At 41.1% G+C, this 23,184-nt stretch overlaps 1 protein-coding gene across 2 annotated transcripts; it reads right to left on the bottom strand.

Moving 5' to 3' along the window:
• Nucleotides 1–1,877: 1,877 nt before the first annotated feature.
• Nucleotides 1,878–23,020, bottom strand: LOC309690577 (serine/threonine-protein kinase pim-1-like). 2 transcript variants are annotated; one of them, XM_082507700.1, is made up of 10 exons: nucleotides 7,214–7,276; nucleotides 5,597–5,673; nucleotides 4,942–5,184; nucleotides 4,655–4,807; nucleotides 4,439–4,533; nucleotides 4,266–4,313; nucleotides 3,944–4,162; nucleotides 2,710–2,890; nucleotides 2,453–2,623; nucleotides 1,878–2,363 (listed from the first exon to the last, which is right to left on the bottom strand). In XM_082507700.1, exons 2-10 carry the CDS (start codon nucleotides 5,655–5,657, stop codon nucleotides 2,272–2,274), a joined length of 1,263 nt encoding a protein of 420 aa, XP_082363826.1. In that variant the 5' UTR covers nucleotides 5,658–5,673; nucleotides 7,214–7,276; the 3' UTR covers nucleotides 1,878–2,271. The 2 variants fall into 2 exon arrangements, with proteins under 2 accessions (XP_082363826.1, XP_082363825.1); XM_082507699.1 differs by lacking the exons at nucleotides 5,597–5,673; nucleotides 7,214–7,276 and adding an exon at nucleotides 22,861–23,020.
• Between the last annotated feature and the right edge of the window lie 164 nt (nucleotides 23,021–23,184).

The following is a 23,184-nucleotide window of genomic DNA, read 5'->3' as shown; positions in this document are numbered from 1 at the left end:
GTCCTAATGACAGCAACATACTGTTGTTAGGAGGTGGTGGGATTGTCACATGCAGTGAGCTAGCATGATTTACTTAAAGCTGATGTGATTCCCAGATTGGATGAACTATTTGCATTTTCCTCATCATTATTTTTATTTTTGTTTTCTGATTGCTGATTGGTAGTGGTTGCCAGAATTATGCTTTCGCTTAAAATACAGTGTTAGCTACTAGTGCCTCAATTTCTTGGTTGTCTAAGAAATTCATCCTATCAGAGCCTTCAAAAACAAAAAATAAAAACAAAAAATATACTTTACAAAACATAATTCCAATTAAAATAGTTAGCTGGGTAAAATGCCACATGTTTTATGTCATGGTACAGTTAGTGCGATTCTTGATTCTTATGATAAAATGTAATTATATTTTAATCCCACAAATCTCTTTTTTCTTTTTATGAGAGCTCACACACTTAAAGGATATGCCAAAGTCACACATTTTACAACAGCAACCTCATTTTATAAATGCAATACACTAAAAAACAAGGGGAATAAAAGCAAAACATTAACGGTGTGTTCACACTGAACGCGATAGACGCGAACGAAAACGCCCCAAACGCCCCTAATTTGACGCGTGCACATTCGCACCTCAACGCGTGACCAAGAAAAATCCATCGCGCCTCAAAATTGCATATTTTGACGTGCGTGAACCGGAAATGTGGGAGGAAGTTGTGCCAGACCGGTATCTTTGTCAGCTGTCGAGCTAGCGTTTGAAGAGAGAGTCTCCCTTCTCTATTTACTGTGCAGAGCAGAGCAGCGGCGTTAAGGACGTCCTCGCCGTACCTGGGTCCATCAGGTCCTCCAGACGCGTGAGCAGTTTGGTGAGTTTCAACACTTGCTCCAGGAGCTGCGCCTGGATGACGGCCGATTTCAGCGATATCGCCGTCTTCCCCTCGCCCAGTTTGAGGACCTGCTGTCCCGCGTTGGTCCAAGAATCGCCCGCCTAGACACCGACTACAGGCGCTCAATCCCACCTGCAGAGCGCCTGTCCGTCTGCCTGAGGTTAGTAAAAGTGTTTAATACGGTAGTCCTTTATTGATACCTGTGCTAATATGCTAAACTATCGTTTATAGACTGCTAACATGGATGTGCTATGCCATCAATGAATGCCGTTGGTGTTTACTGATAGCAAACTGTGGTACGGAGACGACTGTTTATAATATTTCTAGTGATACTCGAAATGTCTCATCAAGTCCTGATTTAATTCAATTTATGCTGTTATCAGTGTTTGCAACGATAGCATGGCTGTGGTGCCATATGTATGCTCTCGGTGTTTGCTGATATCAAACTGGTATTAGGACCAATGTAGGTTAATCTTTGTAGTGATACTCACTCCTTTTTATTTAGACCTGGTTTAATTCTGGTATAGTTGAGTATTTGTATATAATCCCTGCAGCTGTCAGACTCTATAACAGGGGTCACCAGCCTTTATAAAAACAGAGTTAGATAAAACTGTGAACAGTTTGGTTCATCTTTAGTTAGATGGTTCTATCTTGATAAGCTATGTCTTCTCACAGATTCATTTTTCAAAAATATTAATGATTTAAGCAAGGAAAGGGCTACATGTCAGCATACAACTCTTTATTTCTATTAATGTCTTACTTCATTCCTACCTGATTGACATGTTTAGGAATTATGAGTGATTGGCTCACTGTAGTTGTAAAAGTTGCTACCAATCAAATTATGATATGTTAAAGTTAAAACAAAACACAACTGTTTAGTGTCATTTTTGTTGTAATTGATGTCTGGTTTGTTCTGTTCCCTAGTGATGGGTAGGGATGGGTACCAGTATCGCACCGGTTCTGACCCTTGAAATAGTAATAACACAGTATCCTCAGCAAAGATGAATTAAACAAGTTTTATTTTAATGGAAGTTTACTTCAAGTCTTCAGATTTTTACTGTCTTTTATTTGATTACTTTAAAGTATATGATTACATTAGAGTAATTAAATAAAGACAGTTTTGATGGAGCTCCTGACCCAGCCCAAGCTCTCTATGAAGACGAGGAAAAACTCCCCTGGGGGGGCCAGATTGACGGGAAGAAACCTCGGGAAAGCCCATTCAAAGAGAGATCCCCTTTCCTGGGATGGCTGGGGGGGTTACAGGAATTCCAAAACACTGAAATTTAAAGTGGGCCAATTAAAAAAATTATTTCCTGAAAAAAAGCAAGGTAATTCATACATCACACATAAATGATAACGTCTGAATTGTGTGTGTTTGTGTGTGTGTGTGATATGCTTATCTCAGCCACGTGTGATGCTGTAGCTCCTCCAGCGTCGGCCGCGTCTCCGGGACTTTGGTTAAACACGCGTCCAAGAAATCCCGGCAGTCTGGAAAGAAAGGAAAGAGAAAAAACATGAAGATGATAGTTCCAGTGGTCCAAGCCATCAGTCAGTCTTGAAGTGTGACGTTTTCTTACTTTTGGACAGATGTCTTTTGAATTTCAGGCGCTTTTTGAGGAAGCTCGTGGTGTTAAAGTCTCCCGCATGAAGCGCTTCGTACAGAACCACTCCCATTTGCCATACCGTGGTGGGTCCACACCTGTAGCAACTGCGCCCGTACCACTCGGGAGGGGAGTAAATTTCTGTACCTAATAAACAGACACAATTGCAATTTCTTCTAAAACAAAAGGCGAAAATTGTGACATCTGTGAAGAGCAAGAGCAGAATATGTTACCATAGAAGACGCGGTACTGCGACTGCTCCTTAACAAAGCAGCTCAGTCCAAAGTCGATGATACGAACACGCGGTACATCTGAGCCGGTCTCAATTAGAATGTTCTCACTCTTGATGTCCCGGTGAAAGATGTGTTTATCCTCCAGGTGCTTCGCAGCATCAACCAGCTGCTTCAGAATGACCTGGAAATAGAGCAGGGCGATATGACCAAAAATATTTATCAAGATATACATTTGAAAAGTTGCGATAACGATATAACTGACGATATAATTGACACTAGACAAAATACTTTACAACTCCACAACTATTAGTGCAAAAAACCCCATCAATGTATTTTCACTTAAACAAGCAGCTGTTTTTTTATGTCCATTAAAGTTATATAAAAATGTAACAGTGCAAATTCCTTGCTGACAGTTTAACCAAAAGGCATTTCCAGTGGAAATTGGCCGACATATCCTCAGCATAACCATGTATAATATCCACAAAACTTAAAAAGAGGTTATACACACACAATACGGTAATATAATGTTGAGGTGCAGTACGTATCACTCCGCGAGGCGCCTGCCTACGATAGCCGTAATGCTCCGACAATCCATCGAGCGGTGCTGCTTTGTAGCTTAGCAAAGTCGCCGTGTACATAAAATCGTTTTGAGGTCAGTAAACACAACCAGAATTCATACATAAGTCACACGGGATTATAAGGGGCACTGTCGAGTTTCAGAAAAATCAAAGGATTGATTTTAAGTGTGCCGTATTTTCCAAACAACACGGTAATAACGACGCCCCGCTAGCATTCGCTCCCAAAAATTGTGCTTTGTTGTGTATCTGACGGACGAAAGCTAAACCAGTTCCACACCACTAAAGTTGCAGCATTTTTACAAACCAGTTCTGGTTCATCCGTTTCATTCAACGATCCACTTTCGCTCTTCTCATTGTGCGTCATCGTTTTGAGGTCAGTAAACACAACCAGAATTCATGCGGCGTCACCGCCATGTGCGTATGTAAACAAAGGCACTGCGCATGCGCGTTTTACCCATATTCTATCGCGATATTTCATTTTCCTATCGTTGCCCAAAATTACCCCGGTATTACCGTGAATGGTATGATATAGCCCAGCCCTACCTGGAAACGATGAAAAAGACAATAATCAATCAATGGGTTAATGTTTCTCTAACACTCTGTGCTTTGATTGAATGATGTACAGTCTAAGACTCTTCTAAAGCAAGTCAACTTGCCTTGGCCTTGTCCTCTGGCAAAAATCCTCCATTTTCTTCTATATATTTATCCAGGTCCACAGCGGGGACAGGTCTCTCCATCACCAGGATCAGCTCTCTGCCAAAGTCAAACCACTCCAACAGAGACACTGGGGCTGATGTTTCCACTGATCCATCTGCTTCAGCTGCAAGCTTCAGCATGATGGCAACTTCCACTGACACATTCTTCCCGTTATCATCCTGAAATATTTCAACAAAGTGGATGATGAGGCACAGACGTTCCACAGGTGAACACTGCATGCAATCCACTAATGTAAAAGCAATTCAAGTCTTGCATATTTACCTTCACTTTGCAGTACACGTTCCCCTTTGGGATGTGTTTGATGGCCACCTAAAAGACACAGGGCATTGATGAGCATTTCCTCAGTATGACATAATTAAAGGTGTAAAACAGCTTACGATATTATCCCTTATCTGCGTTACTGCCTGTCTTACTACCACCATCTGAACACTTACTGGTAAATGATCCTTTATGCGGTAGCCAGCAAACACTGCTCCACACCCTCCTTCTCCAAGCCGGTGCTCCTCCACGTATCTCGCTTGGAAGTCACCTAAACAGACAAACACAAATTGGGTTTTACTACAGCTGTCACACAAATTACTCTCTGCTGTACCCTAAATGTTCATTTTGCTCTTCACCTGAATATAAAAGCCAAGCTGCTTGCTACTTACGTTTCTGTTCAGCCACTGACTTTTTGGCAACAGTTTTGGTTTTGTCCTGGTCCACTTTCTTTTTCTTAGGTGGGTCCCTGGTGTCTCCCGCAGCTTTCCTTTTGCCAGCCTTTTTGTTTTTACTGCAGCTCTCTGAAATCTCTATGCTGCAGTCTGCAGATGTGGAAAACACCAAAAGCACGTCAGCTTATTAGATAATAGACACAAATATCTCCCAAACACTAATATCTTCAAACTAGCAACCAGATGTACACTTAATCTACCCCTCACTCAACTAATTAGCCTACCTTTACCAGTGTCCAACCAGGAAGATGCCTGCCCCTTGTCACCGCTCACATGGTCAAGAAGTTTACGCTTCTTTGCTGTGTTGGCTGTCCCCGCTTCATCTTGTTGGACCTTTCGCTTGACTCCCCTGACCACATGAGCATCTGAGCTGGTGGAAGGACCAGCCTGCTCAGTGACCCTCCTTCTTTTTATGGGGGTCGTTTTTTCAGGACTGGCCTTTCTTTTAGCCATCCTGCTCTTACAATCTATAAACAACAACAACACATTAGTGAAAAAGAGCGCTCGACATCAGGACTAGAAGGATTTTGATGTCACTGAATTTTTAATTAGTATTGCTTACAATATAATAACAAGTTTATCCTTTTGATAAAAAAACACACCAACACGAGTCAATACTAGGTCTACTAAGTCTAGATACTGATGACACTTGTTGCTCTGTTTTCACTGCTCAGTCCAAGAATAAACTTGTCACATTATTTTACCAAAAGACAAAGTGCCCCAGTAACCTTTCTTTGATTAGACATGTTGCACTTAGGTTAGTTTCAATCAAAACCAGGATTTAAATCCTCTAAAAATGAATCGTTTTATACACAGAGCCTCAACATTGTTAGAAATGTCGATTCTGTTATTTGGGGGATTTTTTTTTTTTTTACTTACTTTGATCTCCTGGATCTTTCTTATCTGCCTCAGTCGTAACTTTTCTTGTTTCCTTTTTCATCTGAATTTTTTGAGAACTTTTAAAATAGAAAATGTCACCTTAATGAGTGAATAGTCCTTCAAATGTCTGGATGCTTGACTTTTCTAACTAAGCTGTATAAGTCAGTTCTGTAAGTGAGCTTTAAAAGTAAACTCCGGAGACTATGGCAACACAACATTAGAACCTTGCCTTTTAGTGACATCACTAAAAGGCAGTGTCCCAAGTAGTTTAAAGAAAAACACTCTGGCAGACAAAGCCATAATATTTCATATAATTCAGTAATTTCACATTAAACTTTCTTTCATTATCCTTTCATTATTTGTTTAACCCTTTAAGACCTACCATAGAACCAAGTTCGCCAGAGCTTACTTTATATTTTTACATGCTGTAGTGCCATTTTTGGGAGCATTTCAAGTTGCTATACATCAATACAACTGTTATCAATCAATCAATCAATCAATCTTTATTTATAAAGCACTTTTCATACAAAAAAAAAATGTAGCACAAAGTGCTTTACATAGTTAAAAGCAGCCCACCCCACCCTCTAACTCACTCCCCGCACTCTCATTAACATATATGATGTGAATACACACATATCTCCCCCCCCCCACACACACACACACACACACACGCGCACAATTGGGCTGGGCTCGCATGAGCCAAGTGAGGAAACATTATAACAGGGAGCCGTCAGACCGCAGCCTCCTGTCATGGTCCTGGGTCGTGTGACCCAGCCCAGTCAACACACATATGTGGGGCCCAAATAGGGAGCAGCAGGGCTAATATTTGGGGCCCACTTGGGAAACCCAACTGGGGTCCAGCTAATTTTGTCCTCAGTTTCCATGGTGGCCCCAAATATGTTTTCCTAGATGGGTTTATGCTGGGTCCCAGATAAGCCCCAAATCAGGCCCAGTCAAAAAAAATATGTGGGGCCCAGATGGGTAGAAGCAGATCTGATATTTGGGGCCCACTTGGGTTACCCACCTAGGACCCAGCTAATTTTGTCCTCAGTTTCCATGGTGGCCCCAAATGTGTTTGCCCAGATGGATTATTGATGGGACCCGGATGGGCCCCAAATCAGGCCCAGCCAACAAATGAGTATGGGGCCCAGATGGGTAGAAGCGGGTCTGATGGTTGGGGCCCACTTGGGTTACCCACCTGGCACCCAGCTACTTTTGTCCTCAGTTTCCATGATGGCCCCAAATGTGTTTTCCCAGATGGGTTAATGATGGGTCCCAAATCAGCCCCAGACAATAAATGAGTATGGGGCCCAGATGGATAGAAGCAGGTCTGATACTTGGGGCCCACTTGGGTTACCAACCTGAGACCCAGCTATTTTTGTCCTCAGTTTCCATGGTGGCCCCAAGTGTGTTTGCCCAGATGGAATTTTGGATAATGTAAGTAAGCTATAATTTAAATCACCTGTACAACAAAGCCAGTTTATCTTTTTTATTAATACTGATTACTATGAAATTTTAAAACAGTATGCTTTTTTATATAATACATTTTTTGTTTGGAGAACATGTTGACAAAAATGTCCACAGTATACACAAAACAATAACAAATAAATGTTATACCGTTTAAAGGAAAAACAAATGCAGCAAACCACAGCTTCTCACTCATTCACCAATCCATTGGTCCTGAAAGAAATAAAATAAAATAAAAAATTAGTGCATTTTCACAAACAAAATCAGATTTGCGATAGTACTGAAGTTGTTTTGGAGGTTGTGCTGTTCAAGTTGTTTGACCTCCTACATTGAACTCTTTGAAGACCATGAGTATTCATGGAAACAGAAAAGCTATTTACAAAATGATTTACCAAGTAGGCACTCAAAAATTAAATTAATGTGAAACATTTTACCTTAAAACATTTAAGACAAATGTTTAAAAGATGTCTACATAGTTACAATGATAACTGGTGTTGTGGGCTGTCTCAGTGATTGGCACAGAGCTTAGAACAGGCAAGTGGTTAACCAGTTTTTTGCATGGTACAGCACCTCATAATGAACACAAAACAAAATAGTAAAATGTAACAAGGGCTACATCTACCAAGGAGAAAACAGATTCCACTTCTTGAGGTGTGTGCCAGGCAGGCGCCAATAATTTTCATGTAGGGCTGCCACGATTTGTCGACTAGTCACGATTACGTCGACTATCAAAATCGTCGACGACTGATTTAATAGTCGACGCGTCGTTTGAAGCTTTGTAAGATCACAAAAGACGCAGGAATAAGTGGCAGGATTTAAGAGTGTAATAACGGACTGAAACAGAAGATGGCAGCATTGCATGTACAAGGATGCCAGCTACCGTTAAACCCCGAAGAAGAAGAAGCAGCTGTGTCCCAGAATTCATAGCGCGGCCCAGCGCAGTTTCCAACAATGGCGGCAGCTAGTTAGTTTTAATGTTACTCTTATTATTCTTTCTGGGTCACAAAATAAACGTTTAACATATTTTCAGGCGAGAATGTAGCTGTGTAAACCTCAAATATCTGCTCAGTTTATCAGGACACCACATATTTTCGAAAGCGCTCCGACGTTTTCGGAGACATCTGTTACCCACTAGCTCGTTAGCGAGCCGGGGGCTAGGCTCACTAGCGCCGTGAGAACACCGGACTCCCCGCAAATCGTTTTCAAACCCACCGCCGTCTTTCGCTACTCAGGTTAAATATATATGAGTCACTTAGATAACTTAAAATGTTATTGTTTGGCTTTTTTTTAGTATTTTATTTGTTCCTGAGTAAATCAGTTTGTCTGAGATTAAAGTTATAGCTTTTACACAGCTGAATAAACGTCAAGCAGACAACTGATTATCAGAAGTGTGAGATGCTCCAGAATATACTCCGGTGTCCTGTTATATTTTAGATAGCAAGGAGTTTATTAAACTTCACCGAAACAATCTGCAAATTTAATTAAAATTGAATAAACTATCATCTTGTCTTTATTTTTAGTTAGCACAGACCATAAACACTTAAAGCTGTAAGCTAATGATAGTTATATAAGAGCAGATGCTGCTGGTGCAATAAGCTGTAGTTTTACGTCCAATGGATGATGATCTGATTAGTCGACTAATCGCAAAAATAATCGGTGACTAGTCGACTATCAAAATAATCGTTTGTGGCAGCCCTATTTTCATGTAAATCAAAAATAGGGCCATCAGATAAATCAGTGTGTTACTAATTACACTGGAAAAAATAGAGGCTGGCTCTGGAGTTCCTGGAGCTTATTCACATTCTGTGAGCAACCAAAAAACTGTTTAGTGAGAGACTTCTTCAAGTATGCTACAAGCCAGAAAGAAACGTGGTCATTCCTGCCAGCAGCCACCAACCTCCAGAACAACATGAGCTGATGGTTTCATCTCCACAATTTGTACAGTCTATCTAAACCACGTGTCAAAGTCAAGGCCTGCGGGCCACATCCGGCCCGGCATACATTTATATCCGGCCCGCAAGATCATTTTATATAGATGTACTATTATTGTTATGCATGGCCCGGCGATATGAGGCGCTAATAATATACAAACTACAGATCCCATAATGCACCGCTGAAGCCTCCTTGCTGACCGCTAGGCTAACTGGGAACATTCCCGCGTCAATCAAGTCAAACTTCTGTTATTGCGAAGCTAGCCGCTCACAATGGTGGAGAGAAAAGTTGTTTCTGAATGACTGCAGCTGTAGTGAGCATCCGTTATTCAAACATCAACAAAATATCTTACAACTAATGAACTTACCATATAGCACTTCAAAAACTTTAAGCCCTCGAAATTCCCGCTTTCCATGGCACCCAACGAAGTTATATTGCCTGGAAAGAGCATTGTCCATAATGAAGGCCATCATTCTTCTTGTGGCTTCATCAACAGTGCTCCCTCTGATCTCTGCCACAACAGCAACCTTAGGACACGCAAGGACAATAATTTTACTGACAGTAGTACCATCAGTCACACCTAAAAGAAAGCAAGCACAGCTACACAGTAATTAGGCTCTATAATATTGATGCTAATTGACTGAGAAAGAGTTAGGTGTCAAAGTCAAACACTGTCTGATGTGAATGCAAAGAGCTAAATGATTCACCAAAAGTAATTTCTTAAGTTTTGGGTTTGGCATGGCACAACTTATAACTAGGTAATGTTTGGAGAAGTTATTTTATTAACAAAAATAGCAACTTTTGTTCAGCTCTCCTCCCACTCCTTCATTGCACTGACCATGTTCGAACAAACAGCAACTTTCCTTGATCATAACTGCTAGCATGAAACACAGACTGATTGAGGCATTAATCATTGAATATTGTTATTACATCATTATTATTTACCACTTCTTTTAGGAAGACAGGGTCTGCCAGTTTTTGCTCCAGTGCTGCCACATCTGCTACTGTCCGGATGGGAAATACAGCACCCTCGGGTAATACTGCAGCAACTGGTCCATCACGTTGTGTAAGGAGAGACTGTAGCATTCGACTGTGGACCCTCTGAGTGTCCTTAATGTCTTCCAGGAGGGTTAGAACACGTACAAACATGCTCGTATTGGTGGCTTGTAGAAGTTGTCTTGGAACTGGTTGTGAAACCACAGGTGAAGGAGTTGAGGGTTGTAGCGGCTGAACAAATGGATGAGTGATGTTCAGGAAGTGAGTTTCACTTGAATGTCTATTCTCCATTGCTGATGGTGGTGAGGTCTCTGGCTGTTCCGCAGTGTTGTCCCAATCCTCATCAGAGGTCGACGGGATCACTGGCCTTAAAACAAACAAACAAACAAAATACAACAAACATACACACACAAATAAATAATAATCCAAACACATAATTTAGGGTACTGGTTAGTCCTACAAACTAAAAACATTAATGTATATAATGGCATCAAAAAAAAGTCTAAAACAGATTTTTAAAAGTCAACAAATTATAAAGCGCTATTTTGAAATCATATCTTTTTTTTTTCTTTTTTTCTAAATGACATCAGAAACAGCAGTATGCGACATTACGTGATGGCAGAGCTTCAGTTCATCCTTTGTCTTTTTTTTTTTTTTTTTTTTTTTTTTTAAATAAATAGGACAGGGGGAATGAATGAGAGAAAGAGGGGGAGAGAAAGAAAGAAAACCAAAGGGGAGAAGAGACGGTGAGAAGGGGGGGGGAAGAGAGAGAAAAAAAAAAAAGAACTCCTGGGTCACCTGTATGGAGAAAAAAAACAAACAAACAAAAAAAACAAACAGAGGAGACAGCAAACAACAAAGAGCAACATAATAATAGAGAAAACAAAGCACCATCACAATAAACTAGCTAGTCATAGATATCAATATTTACTAAATAATAAACGATATTGTGCAGCACGCAAGATAGACAGCGCACAGTGTGCTTTGAGGCAGCAGCCAAGAAAGCTTTTGTTAGATTTGTATTGTTGATTGTCATTTATGCTTAGAAATATTTACTTATATATGCTTAGAGTTTTGTAATTAGTTGTAGATTGGTAGAGGTTTTGATCCTTGATAGTCTGCAAACTTTGTGTGTATTAGACAGCACTTTGGGAGCATGAGAGGTCATACCGTGTTTTATTGTTTTATGGTAGGATTAACGTAGTTGCGTCTGTTCTAGTCTAAGTGCTCTTTGTTTAGATGAACTGCAGGACTTCCTCACCGTGTTATCTAGGATGAACCATCTAGGGTGAGGGGGAGGCTACCCTCTTCCTGACCAAGGATGTTTGACCCTTTGATCAGCAGTCCCCACACACACACACACACACACACACACACACACACACACACACACACACACAGTATTCTTTGTTCACATGTATACCTATGTAAGATGTTATATGTTAATGACCCTATGCATATTCATGTAACCACAATAAAAGGAGTGCTGTGAGGAAACCTGGCTGAGAGTCTGACAGTGGTCAAGTGGTGGAACGACGCTTGGCTCCAGCCAGGTCTCCCTCATGCATGAGTAACCAGAGAACTTTGGTGCCTTGAGTCTTGCTTTTGCTGCGTAGCAGATTGTCCTTAACGTTCCAGCGAATAGGTTTATGCTACAAACCTAACATTAATTGGTCCTTCGAGAGCCGGATCCCTGGAGTCGACGTTCACCGAGGGGAAAAGAGACACACCGAAAGACTGACGTCAGCCAGGACTATAGAGGTCCTGCAACAAAGTCCTGAGGCGTGAGAATTCGTCATCGGGCCGGTGGATTAGCCGTCTGTTTTTTTTCTCCTCGATGGATGGCGATTGATGGGATTCGGGACTGATGCTACACGCAATAAGCAACTCCAAGTAAGAAAAAAAAAAAAAAAGAGTTTATAGCTATAATTACGTCTTCACCGCTCAGTGGGGTGTTGCCCGTGGCCGCTCAGTGGGGCTAAAATTCGCCGTCTAAGTGGGGCGATGTACAAGGCCGCTCAGTGGGGTTTTTTTGTACAGAAGCATTAAGTCGCAGAGTTGCGCAGTTCGAACTTTTTTTGGTTCGCCGTCTTAGTGGGGCGAAATACAGACCGCTGTGTGGGGTACTGTAGTGAGTTCTCCACCGCTCAGTGGGGTGTTGAGAAGTTCCGCGGGGTCCAGATTGTGCTGGACAGTAGGCCTATTTTGTGTTGTTGTCATTGTCGTCGTCGTTGTTGTTGTTGTTGTGTGTGCGGAGCAGAACATGTGGTCTGTGACACCGACTGTTGTTGTTATCATGGGTTTCTATGCAACCAAGAGTGAGTCGGAGGGAGACAGACGTTTGTGCTGGACTTTGCTCCTGGCAGCACAAAGTATTTATGTAAAAAAGAGAGAGAGCGACGGCTCCACAGCTGCGCGGGTTCACGCGAGCGCGGTCACGCGGACCTGAGCCGTGCGGTTAATCGCAGGCTTATAAATGGAAGAGATTCAAATGTTAGAAGTTTTCAGAAAACACACCAGCCTTGGAGAGCTGTGGAGAAGGCCAGCCCACATCAGCAGCACTTAAGATATGCTCTGGTGAATGGCTTTCCCCCCACCCCTTGCTGACACAATGTTTATTCTTTAGCTTGCCCTGATCGACAGCAGCCTGTGTGCCAGACCATAGATTTAATTGAGGTGGATAGTTGTTAAAAGTAATCTACATTAAGCTTGTGGTTGCTTAAATTCAGTACAATGACATGTGAGGTGAAGTGATATAGGTAAATATTTAAACTCATGAAGTGCATAGAGGCACTTGACCTGTGTGGAAGACTGTCGTCTTATTATGAACCATTGTTGAGATATAGAGCACATCTGTGAAAACAACTAATATGCTCAACCCTGTATGAAACATCTAAAAAATACATGATGGAGAAGCTGTGTTGAATATGTAAGTGTAAGACTTTGCCACTGTGGGCAGAGCATGCAACTACTGTGTGATGTCGCGTTGCAGTTTTGTTTTTGTTTTTTGAGCTGATGAGCAAGCTACACATTATCAGATCAAGAGCTGTCTGAGAACTACTCAAAGAGAGGGAAACAGAGAGTGTGCAGCGTTTCCATGAGCAGTTTTTCTGCACCTTGACTCGTGTGTGTGTGTAGCATCAGCATCATGTTTTTGTTTATTTGTTTTGTTGGATTAAAAATAATTAAATAAACTGGTGATCATGCTTATGGATCACCATGGCACATATCTCCAGCCATATGATTTATGCAGATGAAAAAGTGAGTGTGAATGTGTCTGACATCACAGTGTTTTTGTGCACTGTGCAAAAGTGATTGCCTCTGATTGTGAGTGAGAGCGGTGATTTTGCAGACCACCAGCTATTGTGAAGAAAAAAAAAAAAAGAGTGAAAAAGAGACAAATTACTACATTGTAGATGAAGAGAAATAATCATAGGAAAAAGGTTTTGTGTTGATCAGCCGAAAAACAACTACAATGTCATTTTCTGCTTTTAAGAAAGGATTGTTCACACAAACACAGACAGAGAGAGAGAGAGAGAGAGAGAGAGAGATGTGTGTTGATTAAGCAGTGATGATAATAATGAACATGTTTTAGTTTGTCACTTTCAGGTGAAAAGCAGACCTGTATCAATTTTCCACATGCAACAGTCGGAAGAAAGTTATAGTTTAACATCATTGGAAACATGCAGGCCAAGTTTCTGGCTGACTTATTTACAGTGCCATGTGTTTCTCAACCTCACAAGCGAGCTCACTCCTCCCTGAAGATAAGGAATGCAGCTCCATGATAAAGAGACAGCAGCAAGTCCTGAGCACAAAAAGTCCCAGCAAAGCAGCAGCAATGTGGATAAACAGCAGAAGAAGAAGAAAGCAAACCCATCTTCCTGTCTGATTGGTTGAATTTCACGGAGGGGCGAGCAAGATGGCAGCGTGAAGAGGAGTTTTTGTTTGAGTTCTCAGCACGAGACACTTATTTGACGTCTTTCTGGCCTTCGGGACTTTTTTGGAGATCAGCGCGCTAAACTTGCTGGATCTGAGGCCAGGGTCTGCGGCGGCAGCATGTTGAAATGCTCAAAAAGGACTGAGTGACTCGGGCAAGCCACATGCGGCTAGCGACATGAAAGAAATGGACCCTTCATGATGCGTTCAACGTGCCAGCGCTGTGGTGGGAAAGGCTCCATCATAAACACGCCCTGCGCCGAGGTTCAGGCCAAGAAGAAGAAGACGATGACTTCCAAGCCCAAGAAGGTCGGCCTCAGCGTGGGCGAGCTGATTGTGAAAGCCGTGGCCGCTTCCAAGGAGCGCAACGGCCTGTCCGTGGCCGCTCTCAAGAAGGCTCTGGCTGCCGGAGGCTACGAAGTGGACAAGAACAAGGCCCGTGTCAAGACCGCCATCAAGAGCCTGGTGGCGAAGGGCACTCTGGTGCAGACCAAGGGCACCAGGACCTCCGGATCCTTCAAGATGAACAAGGCTACTGAGAGCAAAGCCAAGAAGCCCGCCGCGGCCAAAGCCAAGAAATCGGCAGCAGCTGCTAAGAAGTCGCCCAAGAAGGCAGCAGCAGCACTTCAGCTACTAGACAGGACAAAGCTGAAGGAGAACTGCCGGGACTGTTGAAGAGGGAGAGGACAACAGAGTGAGAAGACTAGGTGAGAACACATGGGAATTATTTAATGTGGGAAATCAAAATTTGGGTTAGCAAACCTGGGGAAAAGAAAACTGACTGCTTAAGTTGGAAAATTGAGACGGAGTCTGAAACATTGCGAAAATAGAAACATATACAAAATCACACACACACAAGCAGAACATGCATTAACCCTACTAACAATTCCAAACACAAAATGACTCATGAAGACTCATAGCACATTAGTTAAGAAATGATTAAATAATAGCAGAGAAATGTGTAGGAAAGGCAGCTTTAAGAACATGCTCTGCTGGAGATGCAGCTCCACAGACATGCATTAGACCTGCCTAATAACACAAACCCATGCAATGAAAATTAGCTTGTTATCTTTCATCAGTGTTACAATAGTGTCAATTTAGCAGACACTTGTTATCAAATACTGAATTTATCCTAAAGAAAAAAAATTGACTCTACAAGTTGCAGGACAACAATTTAACTTTTGTGGGAAAAAAAAAAAAAAGATCCTGGTTTGACCAACCAGTGATCAGACAATAAATTTAGTTGTTAAAATGGTAAATTGGGAGAAGCTTCCTGCTTGATTGAGGCAGCACATGTAATTTACTGTATGAGGGAAATTGTCTTTTGTGATACTATTTTGAACATGCTTTTCTGTCGTCCTGTCAACTTAGTGGGTTAATAGCTGATATGCAAATTAGTTGATCGGTTTTAGATTAATGAAAGGTGATTGAATTCTAGCACGAGTGAATGAGATGTGTTGGAGTTGTTGTGTGTTGAGTGGAGACTCTAAAACACTGAGTTTCCTGCTTTGATGTGCGAGTGAATCCTGTATTTAGATACACAACTCTGAATACGTCAGAACAGACTGTTTTGTGAAGTGCATGACAGCATGTCACATGTTTTATGATGAAGGGAAAAGGAAAATTGAATAAAATAGATCTGTGGCTTAAATGAGTGAAGAGCACAGACCGGGTGATTAAACTCATAGCTAATATGACATTAGGGTTATGTTGTGTGTTGTGCAGCTGATGGTTGATTTGGAGTGAATCTAGCTGATGATTTTTCTTTTGTTGTGAAGTTGAGCCTGCCGATTAGTATGATGGTATGATAAACCATGCTAATGGTATGATTTACCCTCCTGAGATGAGGAGCTTGTGTCATGACTTAACAAGGCCTTTTTATTTTGATACTTTCACAGTGCACTGAGAGTTTGGTTTGATAGTCTCTGTTATTTTTTATTTTTCATTTTTGAACAAGCACTGATTTTTGCTTGTGAATTTCTTTTCTTTGAGCAGATCTGCAAGTCGGGAATTAAAAGCGTTACACGTCGTCAAGAAAATTGTTGCAAGTGAGTTTCTCCACATTTAAAATGGGTTCAGGAGAAAGCCACTTATTTGGGACAATTAGGAAATGAGAGTCCCCCCCAAAAAGGATTCAACGAGGAAATCCAGTCTAAATTATTTTTCTTTTTGAAATAACGTCGTTTTGCTGAGCGTGGAAACGAATGCGATGATAATTTCCACAATTAGCAAAAGAAGGAACCACTGAGTGAATGAGTAAGAATTTTAAAATATCTGACTGACTGACTGAACATGATTGTGTGAAGCTAACCCCCACCTGACAAAGGTGCAGATGAACCCATGTGTTTCCTTTTACAGGAGCAGAAAGATGACAGCAACACTCGAGGTTGCATGATGATTTAACCTTTTAAATGCCATTTTCTGTGTCTGTGCATTTATCAGGTGTGTTATTCATAGGCTTGAGTTGCTCACAGAGATATCTGTGACAAAGTATGCATACGCCTGCGCAAGCGCTAATATTTGCATTTTCTTTTCTTACAGCATGCCAGTTCTTCATGTGAATTGATGATGCGATTTATACCAGGACAACTGGTTGATGTTTTTTCCTACTACAGGATTTCTGGGTTTATGTGTGAGGAAAACTGTGTTTACAGGTTATGAGTGGTGATGCTGTTGCATTGTGTTGATGGGAAAATGTGAAGGTTACTTTGATAATGTGAATAACCTGTGTGAAATTTCCTGTGTTGAGAACTGGTGTTACTTCTTTCCACAGCTAGGGTTGACTTTATGGTGTTTTTATGGCACCTCTGGAACCTGTTGACCTGTGTCTGACCTCTGTCTGACTACAGTCAATGTGTATTGCTAATGTTAGTTTCTTTGAGAATGCTGTGGAAGATTCAGCTGAAACGGACAAGTGACATGAGTAAAACAAATAAGAGATACAGTGTTTCTGGGATAGTTTGATATGGGCTCATTAGCTGGCCACTTTTGAGCCCATAGTAATATATAAGTGGAGTGACTTTGCTTAAGAGCAGTCACCGATTACATTAATGTTGCCTGAGTACATGGGATGATCCATGTCTGAGGCGACTTATGAAAATAATTGTAGTTTACTGATTTGAGAAAACCTGCACATGACACTTGTCTTGCTGATGTTGAATGCTTCTTGTCCTTATGATACAATTGTTTACAGGTATGGAGTTTGATTTTACTTCCAGATTTTGTTTTCCAGGCCATGATGGTGTGTATGCAGGCTCCTGGGAGAGCCAGGTGTTAAGCAAACTTAATATGCAAAGCACACTAACATTTTCATTGCAGGATTATAGGTCCAGGGTGGTGCTGCTCCAGGGGAGGAGATGCCCTGATGTTGCCTGGGATATGATCTAGCTAATCTTTTTCTTTAAGACTGGACTCCAGGTTTGGTGAGTTGACGCATGGGTGTGTCCATGCGTCAAGAGGAGGGGTCCAAGGATTAACATTAAACAATGTTTTTTATTATTGTTGCAGTGATTTGTGTGATTAGCCGTTTATTTACAAATATTAAACCTATGCAAGTGGTGCACCCATGTTCAGATGAGGCTTTGATGGCCTATAAGTAAAGTTCACTGAACTAAAGAATGTGGTTTGATGATTGTTGACATGCTCTCCAAATAGAAGTTTTTCTTCTTAGCAAGGAAATACAGGTGCAGCAGTAATCTCCTGAGAAATCTTCAGAGGCCCAGTGAGAAGCGTGAACCATTCCAGGCATAGCTGACAGCCAGGCAGTGGTTGAGGTCAAAGGTCAAGCTGGTTGGGGCCCATCATGAAATCAGACCTTGGAGCCACAGCAAGGACCATGAAACTGCCTGCAAAATAGAGGAGAGGATCGTCCACAAGATGGGAGAGAGGCTTCAGGAGGATCAGAGATCATCTTCAGCACAGCAGACATCACACAGAGAGCTGTGCTACTAAGCTTCCAGGAAATCAAGAGGAGACTTCCCACAGCAAGATTTTAAATAAAATGAAAGATTCAATATTGACGCTGAGGAAGACGACTAAGGTGTACGACGTGCTCTGCCTTAAACCTTCAGCAGCGTTGGAACATGAAAACTCGTGGGATGAGGGGAGCGTGCCAAGCTCCATCGACAGCGCAGAAGGAGTTCGAGGATGACATCATGATTCTGTGAAAGCACAGGAACCAGAAGCTATGGTGGTGATGACAGCAGTTTCCTATGAACATCACCTAACGCTGTGCCACTGTACTGTGCATACGATGACACTCTGAAGGCTGCTGGGATCATAACAGCAGTAAGATGACGGAACCCAGCACCCTTTCCACAGAGAGCTTTTTCTGCAGAGCGTGGACAATTAAGGAGTCATAAATATCCCCCTCACAAGACGAAGGTCTGAAGTCAGGTGATGGGGGCTGGTAAGAGGCCATAAAACTAGAGTGCTGAGAGGTCTGCAGCTTGGAAATAGCTGAGACCCATGTTGACAAACAACAAAACCAACTAGTATGTTTGAATGTCTATTCTACATACATTTGGACTCTGGTCCTATGGACAGTGATGGAAACAACTGGAAGAGACATTCATGACGCCCTGCAGAGCTTAAACCACTCTGCAGAGAGACATGTGATGTGCACACCCGGAGGAAGCACCACCAAGTTGAGATGTTTTTGAAAATGTTACTTTTTTAGTTTCACTATTAAATTAACAATTTCTTTGGTTGCTCGTAAGATGCAGTTTGCCATGAGATGAGCTCAATGAATGGGGTAACTGCTAATACATTTATTAAACTGTGTACCTTTCAGTAATTTAGGGTGATTTGACATATGCTGAGTATAAAAATGTTTGCATTGAAACTGTCAGACATGAGGTATTCATACCTGGGAACTTTTCAGGCATAAAGGTCAAAAAGGGGGGAAATGTTAGATTTGTATTGTTGATTGTCATTTATGCTTAGAAATATTTACTTATATATGCTTAGAGTTTTGTAATTAGTTGTAGATTGGTAGAGGTTTTGATCCTTGATAGTCTGCAAACTTTGTGTGTATTAGACAGCACTTTGGGAGCATGAGAGGTCATACCGTGTTTTATTGTTTTATGGTAGGATTAACGTAGTTGCGTCTGTTCTAGTCTAAGTGCTCTTTGTTTAGATGAACTGCAGGACTTCCTCACCGTGTTATCTAGGATGAACCATCTAGGGTGAGGGGGAGGCTACCCTCTTCCTGACCAAGGATGTTTGACCCTTTGATCAGCAGTCCCCACACACACACACACACACACACACACACACACACACACACACACACACAGTATTCTTTGTTCACATGTATACCTATGTAAGATGTTATATGTTAATGACCCTATGCATATTCATGTAACCACAATAAAAGGAGTGCTGTGAGGAAACCTGGCTGAGAGTCTGACAGTGGTCAAGTGGTGGAACGACGCTTGGCTCCAGCCAGGTCTCCCTCATGCATGAGTAACCAGAGAACTTTGGTGCCTTGAGTCTTGCTTTTGCTGCGTAGCAGATTGTCCTTAACGTTCCAGCGAATAGGTTTATGCTACAAACCTAACAGCTTTAGTCCGCGTCTGTGAATACCCATGTGTGCATACCTGTGTGGATCAGCATGCTTGCATTCCAAAGGTTTCTCCATGTAATGATCTGCTAGGGAGTGTGGGGGGGCCACAGCCCCGTCCTCCAGGGTGTGAAGCGGGTATGGAGGAGATCAAAACTCCAGACATCCAGAGGCCCCCAGAACACAAGAGACCATGGAAGACCAACAGAGGGGCAGCCGCGCCACTGTTCCAGTAAGAGCTGAGGAGAGTCCCAGATGAGGGCTCGCCCAGCAGCCGCGGAGCAGAAGTCAGGGGGAGTTGCAGTGACGCGCCCGTGAGCTCCGCCGGCCCCCAGCTGTGCCTGAGTGACCGAGCCCCAGGCCGAGAGGCCGGGGGCACCCCACCTCCAAAGGGGCCCGAGCGATTTTGAAATCATATCTGAACCTGATGAGCAGCAAGGCAAGTGTCTGCTAAAGAAACTGTCAGGTTTTTTTTTTCTTATAATCTCAATAATTTTTTGCTTTTAAGGTGTTTTCAACACAATTACCTCCTTTTCCGCTTCCCTTTCCCAATCTGCTTCCAGAATCCAAATAAATTCCACCAAGGAAGGTTTCTAATGGGAAGCAGGAAATGCTGTCTAAAGGGCCAAACTTCCGTACATCTTGAGCTAGGTGTATTAAAGAATGTATATTATAACCAACAAAGTCAAGACCATAAATCAAAGCAAAATCTTTCACAAACTGCTTCAAAACATCCTCTGCATAATCACAGTCAGTTATCAATATACAAATCAGGACTTAGATGAATTCTTGTAGATACAGATAACAGTATAAAGTATCTATACATTTGGCTTGGTATATTATTCAGTAGAACTGGGCTTGTGTAAAGCAAAACTTGTCTCAATTCAGTTGCTTTCTACGTGCTAATTTCAATGAGAGACCTTGGTTTCCTTGCAAAACTTTAAGGAAGATATTGCCTGACAGAAACCATGAATGCTGAAATCAGTTAGAATTTGCGTAGACTGTCTGCATTTTCGGGGACTTTTTAACCAAAGATAAATAAGCTTGCGCATTACCCCCATATCCCACACCCAGCTCGTTCAAAGTGACACCCCAACCTGGTGCTCTTTGTTGGCCATAGCACAAAGTTTCATCAGTCCTTTAGTCAACAGAAATTTCATGATAACATAATCTTTAGCATGTTCATCGCAATCGTAGTGCTCTTCCTCAAGTGTTTTATTCTCAAAAGAATCAGAGTACAATATTAAGTCCTGATGATGCTCTGACTCATTTTACTGTGAAACGAAACTAAAATGTTCAACAACTTTCTGAGCTCTTTGTCCTCTGAGATTGCTCCATTGCTTTCTGAAAGACAGCTCACAGATTCTGAAGCTCCAGGTTTCATCACTCTCCAATCAAAATTCAAAATTAACTGAACCAGCAGCAAAAGAAGATCCAAACTACGCTTCACATTTGATAAATACTGTCATTAATTCCCTCTTCCTGTCTTGTTTCCACCACGATTGAAAAAAACAAACAAAAAAAAAAACAAAAAACATCATACTTCTTGCACATCTCTCTCGTAGTATACTTCAAGAAAAGTTTCCCCATCTGAAATATGTTTTCCACATTATTCCCTTGCTTATTATACATCAGTGTACAGTTGTGCTTAGCGCTGTTGTCAGTTGTTTTTTGTGCCAAATTGCAAAAAACTCACCTTGTTCACTAATAAAACCTCTAAAAAAATTTTCTGTAACTTTGCTCTGCTTTACTTCAGCAGCATCAGGTAATGTTCATATATTGATTCATGGTTTTCTTCAGTTTTTGTTCAACTGCAGAATATTTCTAAGGCTATCTGATTTAAAAAGCCACTCTAGGAAAATCTCCTTTTTTCTGTGTTTTATCCTCAGTTACTTTGGCATAAAGACATCTGCTGTGATGCTTACACCAGCCTTAAAAGCTGTTGTATTACAATAAAAGACCCTGACATCACTTTATAAAGTAACAATTCTAATTGTTACAAACTCAAAAAAAGATTCCTACTAGTATATTTCTGGCATGCATCAAATTTTAAATAGAAATGAATTTTGAAATATACACTGCTTCTTATGTCAAAGTCTGTAAAAAGAAAGAAAGAAAGAAATCACACATAACCCTTGCTACTATTCACTCCACTGTCCAACAGCAAAATCAAACCAATATACAGATATTAATAACATATTATTGTAATAGTGTGACTATGCAATTTATAAGTAGCCATAGTCATAATCAAAACAACAAACATCTCAAGTTTTGAGATAATTGCTAACCCTCCTGGCCAATAACCACACAAGCTGTCCATGCAGGAAGGCTGATAAAGGAGCATGCACAAAATTCAAACAAATTTAAGCCATAATGAAACAAATTAAAATAACAGCGCGCATGCACAAATAAGGCATCAGACAAACACTTAAAGATCACAGATCTTTAGGACCACATCCAAAGAGCAATTGCTTTTTTTTTTTATAAATAAATAAATGTGTAGATTCTAGCCAAATATACATTACAAAAAGGAAAAAAGGAGGGCCACAGCAATCATAGTAAAAGGAGTTGGCACTGTGGCCCTAACAAGACCGACCAGTTCTGCTTAAATAATCAGTTTCCCTCATGTACAGAGCTTGCACAACAGTAAGAGGCAGATTCTTGAGTCAGTACAGTATTTCTGATGAAGTTCTCACTAAAACAACTACACATATAAAGTTGCATACTAAAGTGTGTATAAAAAAAAACCCCAAACAAATCAAGAATACCTATATTTTCTTTTTTGCTTTTTCTGGAAAAATGAGAACAATGGCAAGAAAAATGATGATTATGTCTTCTACAGAAATAGAGTGCTCACTGATCTGCCTCTCTGACTGCTGTGCATGCTCCTGACACAGGGGCAAAAGCTGGGGACTAGTTGCTCATGACCATGGCCTACCCTCCTCACTTAGCGGTGAGGAATGAAGCTAATAAAGACAACACCAAAGCAATTTTGGTTGCTCTGATAGTGAAAATACCCTCCCATATTCCTCCTAAAAAACTAGAACTTTGTTAAATTGGTCTAATACAGTCCTTTATTAATACTAATCATAGAGAAAAACCAAGATAATGTTTAAGTACAACTTGATGTTAAGTACACGCAGTAATTAATTTTGGTGCTAGTTAAGCAGTATACAGGACACCAGAAAATGCTTTCAAACTGAAAATTGGCTAAATCCAACATTACCTAAAAATTTAAACTAGCTTAGCCTTGCCTGAGTGCTAGGAAAAAGTTCGCCAGCACTTGTGCCATACATTACTTTGCAGCATCATAACTTTGTAAACATTTCATTTATACTTAGGGATTCAAATTAAGTCAAAAAGTTCTTACCGTTAGTGCAGAAAATAAGTCCGTAGCTCAAAGATGAACTTAATCCAAAAATTGCCAGCTTAACTGTCAGCTTTGTCCAAGGGCGCGAAATGAAGAATGTTCCAGAATGGGGGGACGAGTTTGAGAAAACCTCGTGATATTTCATGAAATAACGCGAGATTTCGAAAAGCACTCCTACATGGAGTGAAATTTTTTTCCCACTCAAATGTAAAACCATTTGTTTTATTTTATTAAGCGTCTTACAATTTTAAGTCACATCTGTTCTTTGTGTTTCACTTATATTAATATATTTTATATGTATATTTTGTTATTAATTAAATATAC

The sequence above is a fragment of the Aulonocara stuartgranti genome (genome assembly GCF_965226115.1).
Source record: "Aulonocara stuartgranti genome assembly, chromosome: 16".
In the NCBI taxonomy this organism is placed as follows: Eukaryota; Metazoa; Chordata; class Actinopteri; order Cichliformes; family Cichlidae; genus Aulonocara; species Aulonocara stuartgranti.
Note: the sequence above shows the minus strand (reverse complement) of the source record. Positions and strands in the feature narration are given on the sequence as shown.

Excerpts from the sequence above, each read along its gene's own strand:
- LOC309690577 (XM_082507699.1), bottom strand. The coding sequence starts at position 23,005 with ATGAAATATCACGAGGTTTTCTCAAACTCGTCCCCCCATTCTGGAACA. Across the intron at positions 2,891-3,943 it reads TGCCAGAGGACAAGGCCAAG|GTCATTCTGAAGCAGCTGGT; the intron begins GCAAGTTGACTT and ends CTCTATTTCCAG. Across the intron at positions 2,364-2,452 it reads CAAAAGACATCTGTCCAAAA|ACTGCCGGGATTTCTTGGAC; the intron begins GTAAGAAAACGT and ends CTTTCTTTCCAG.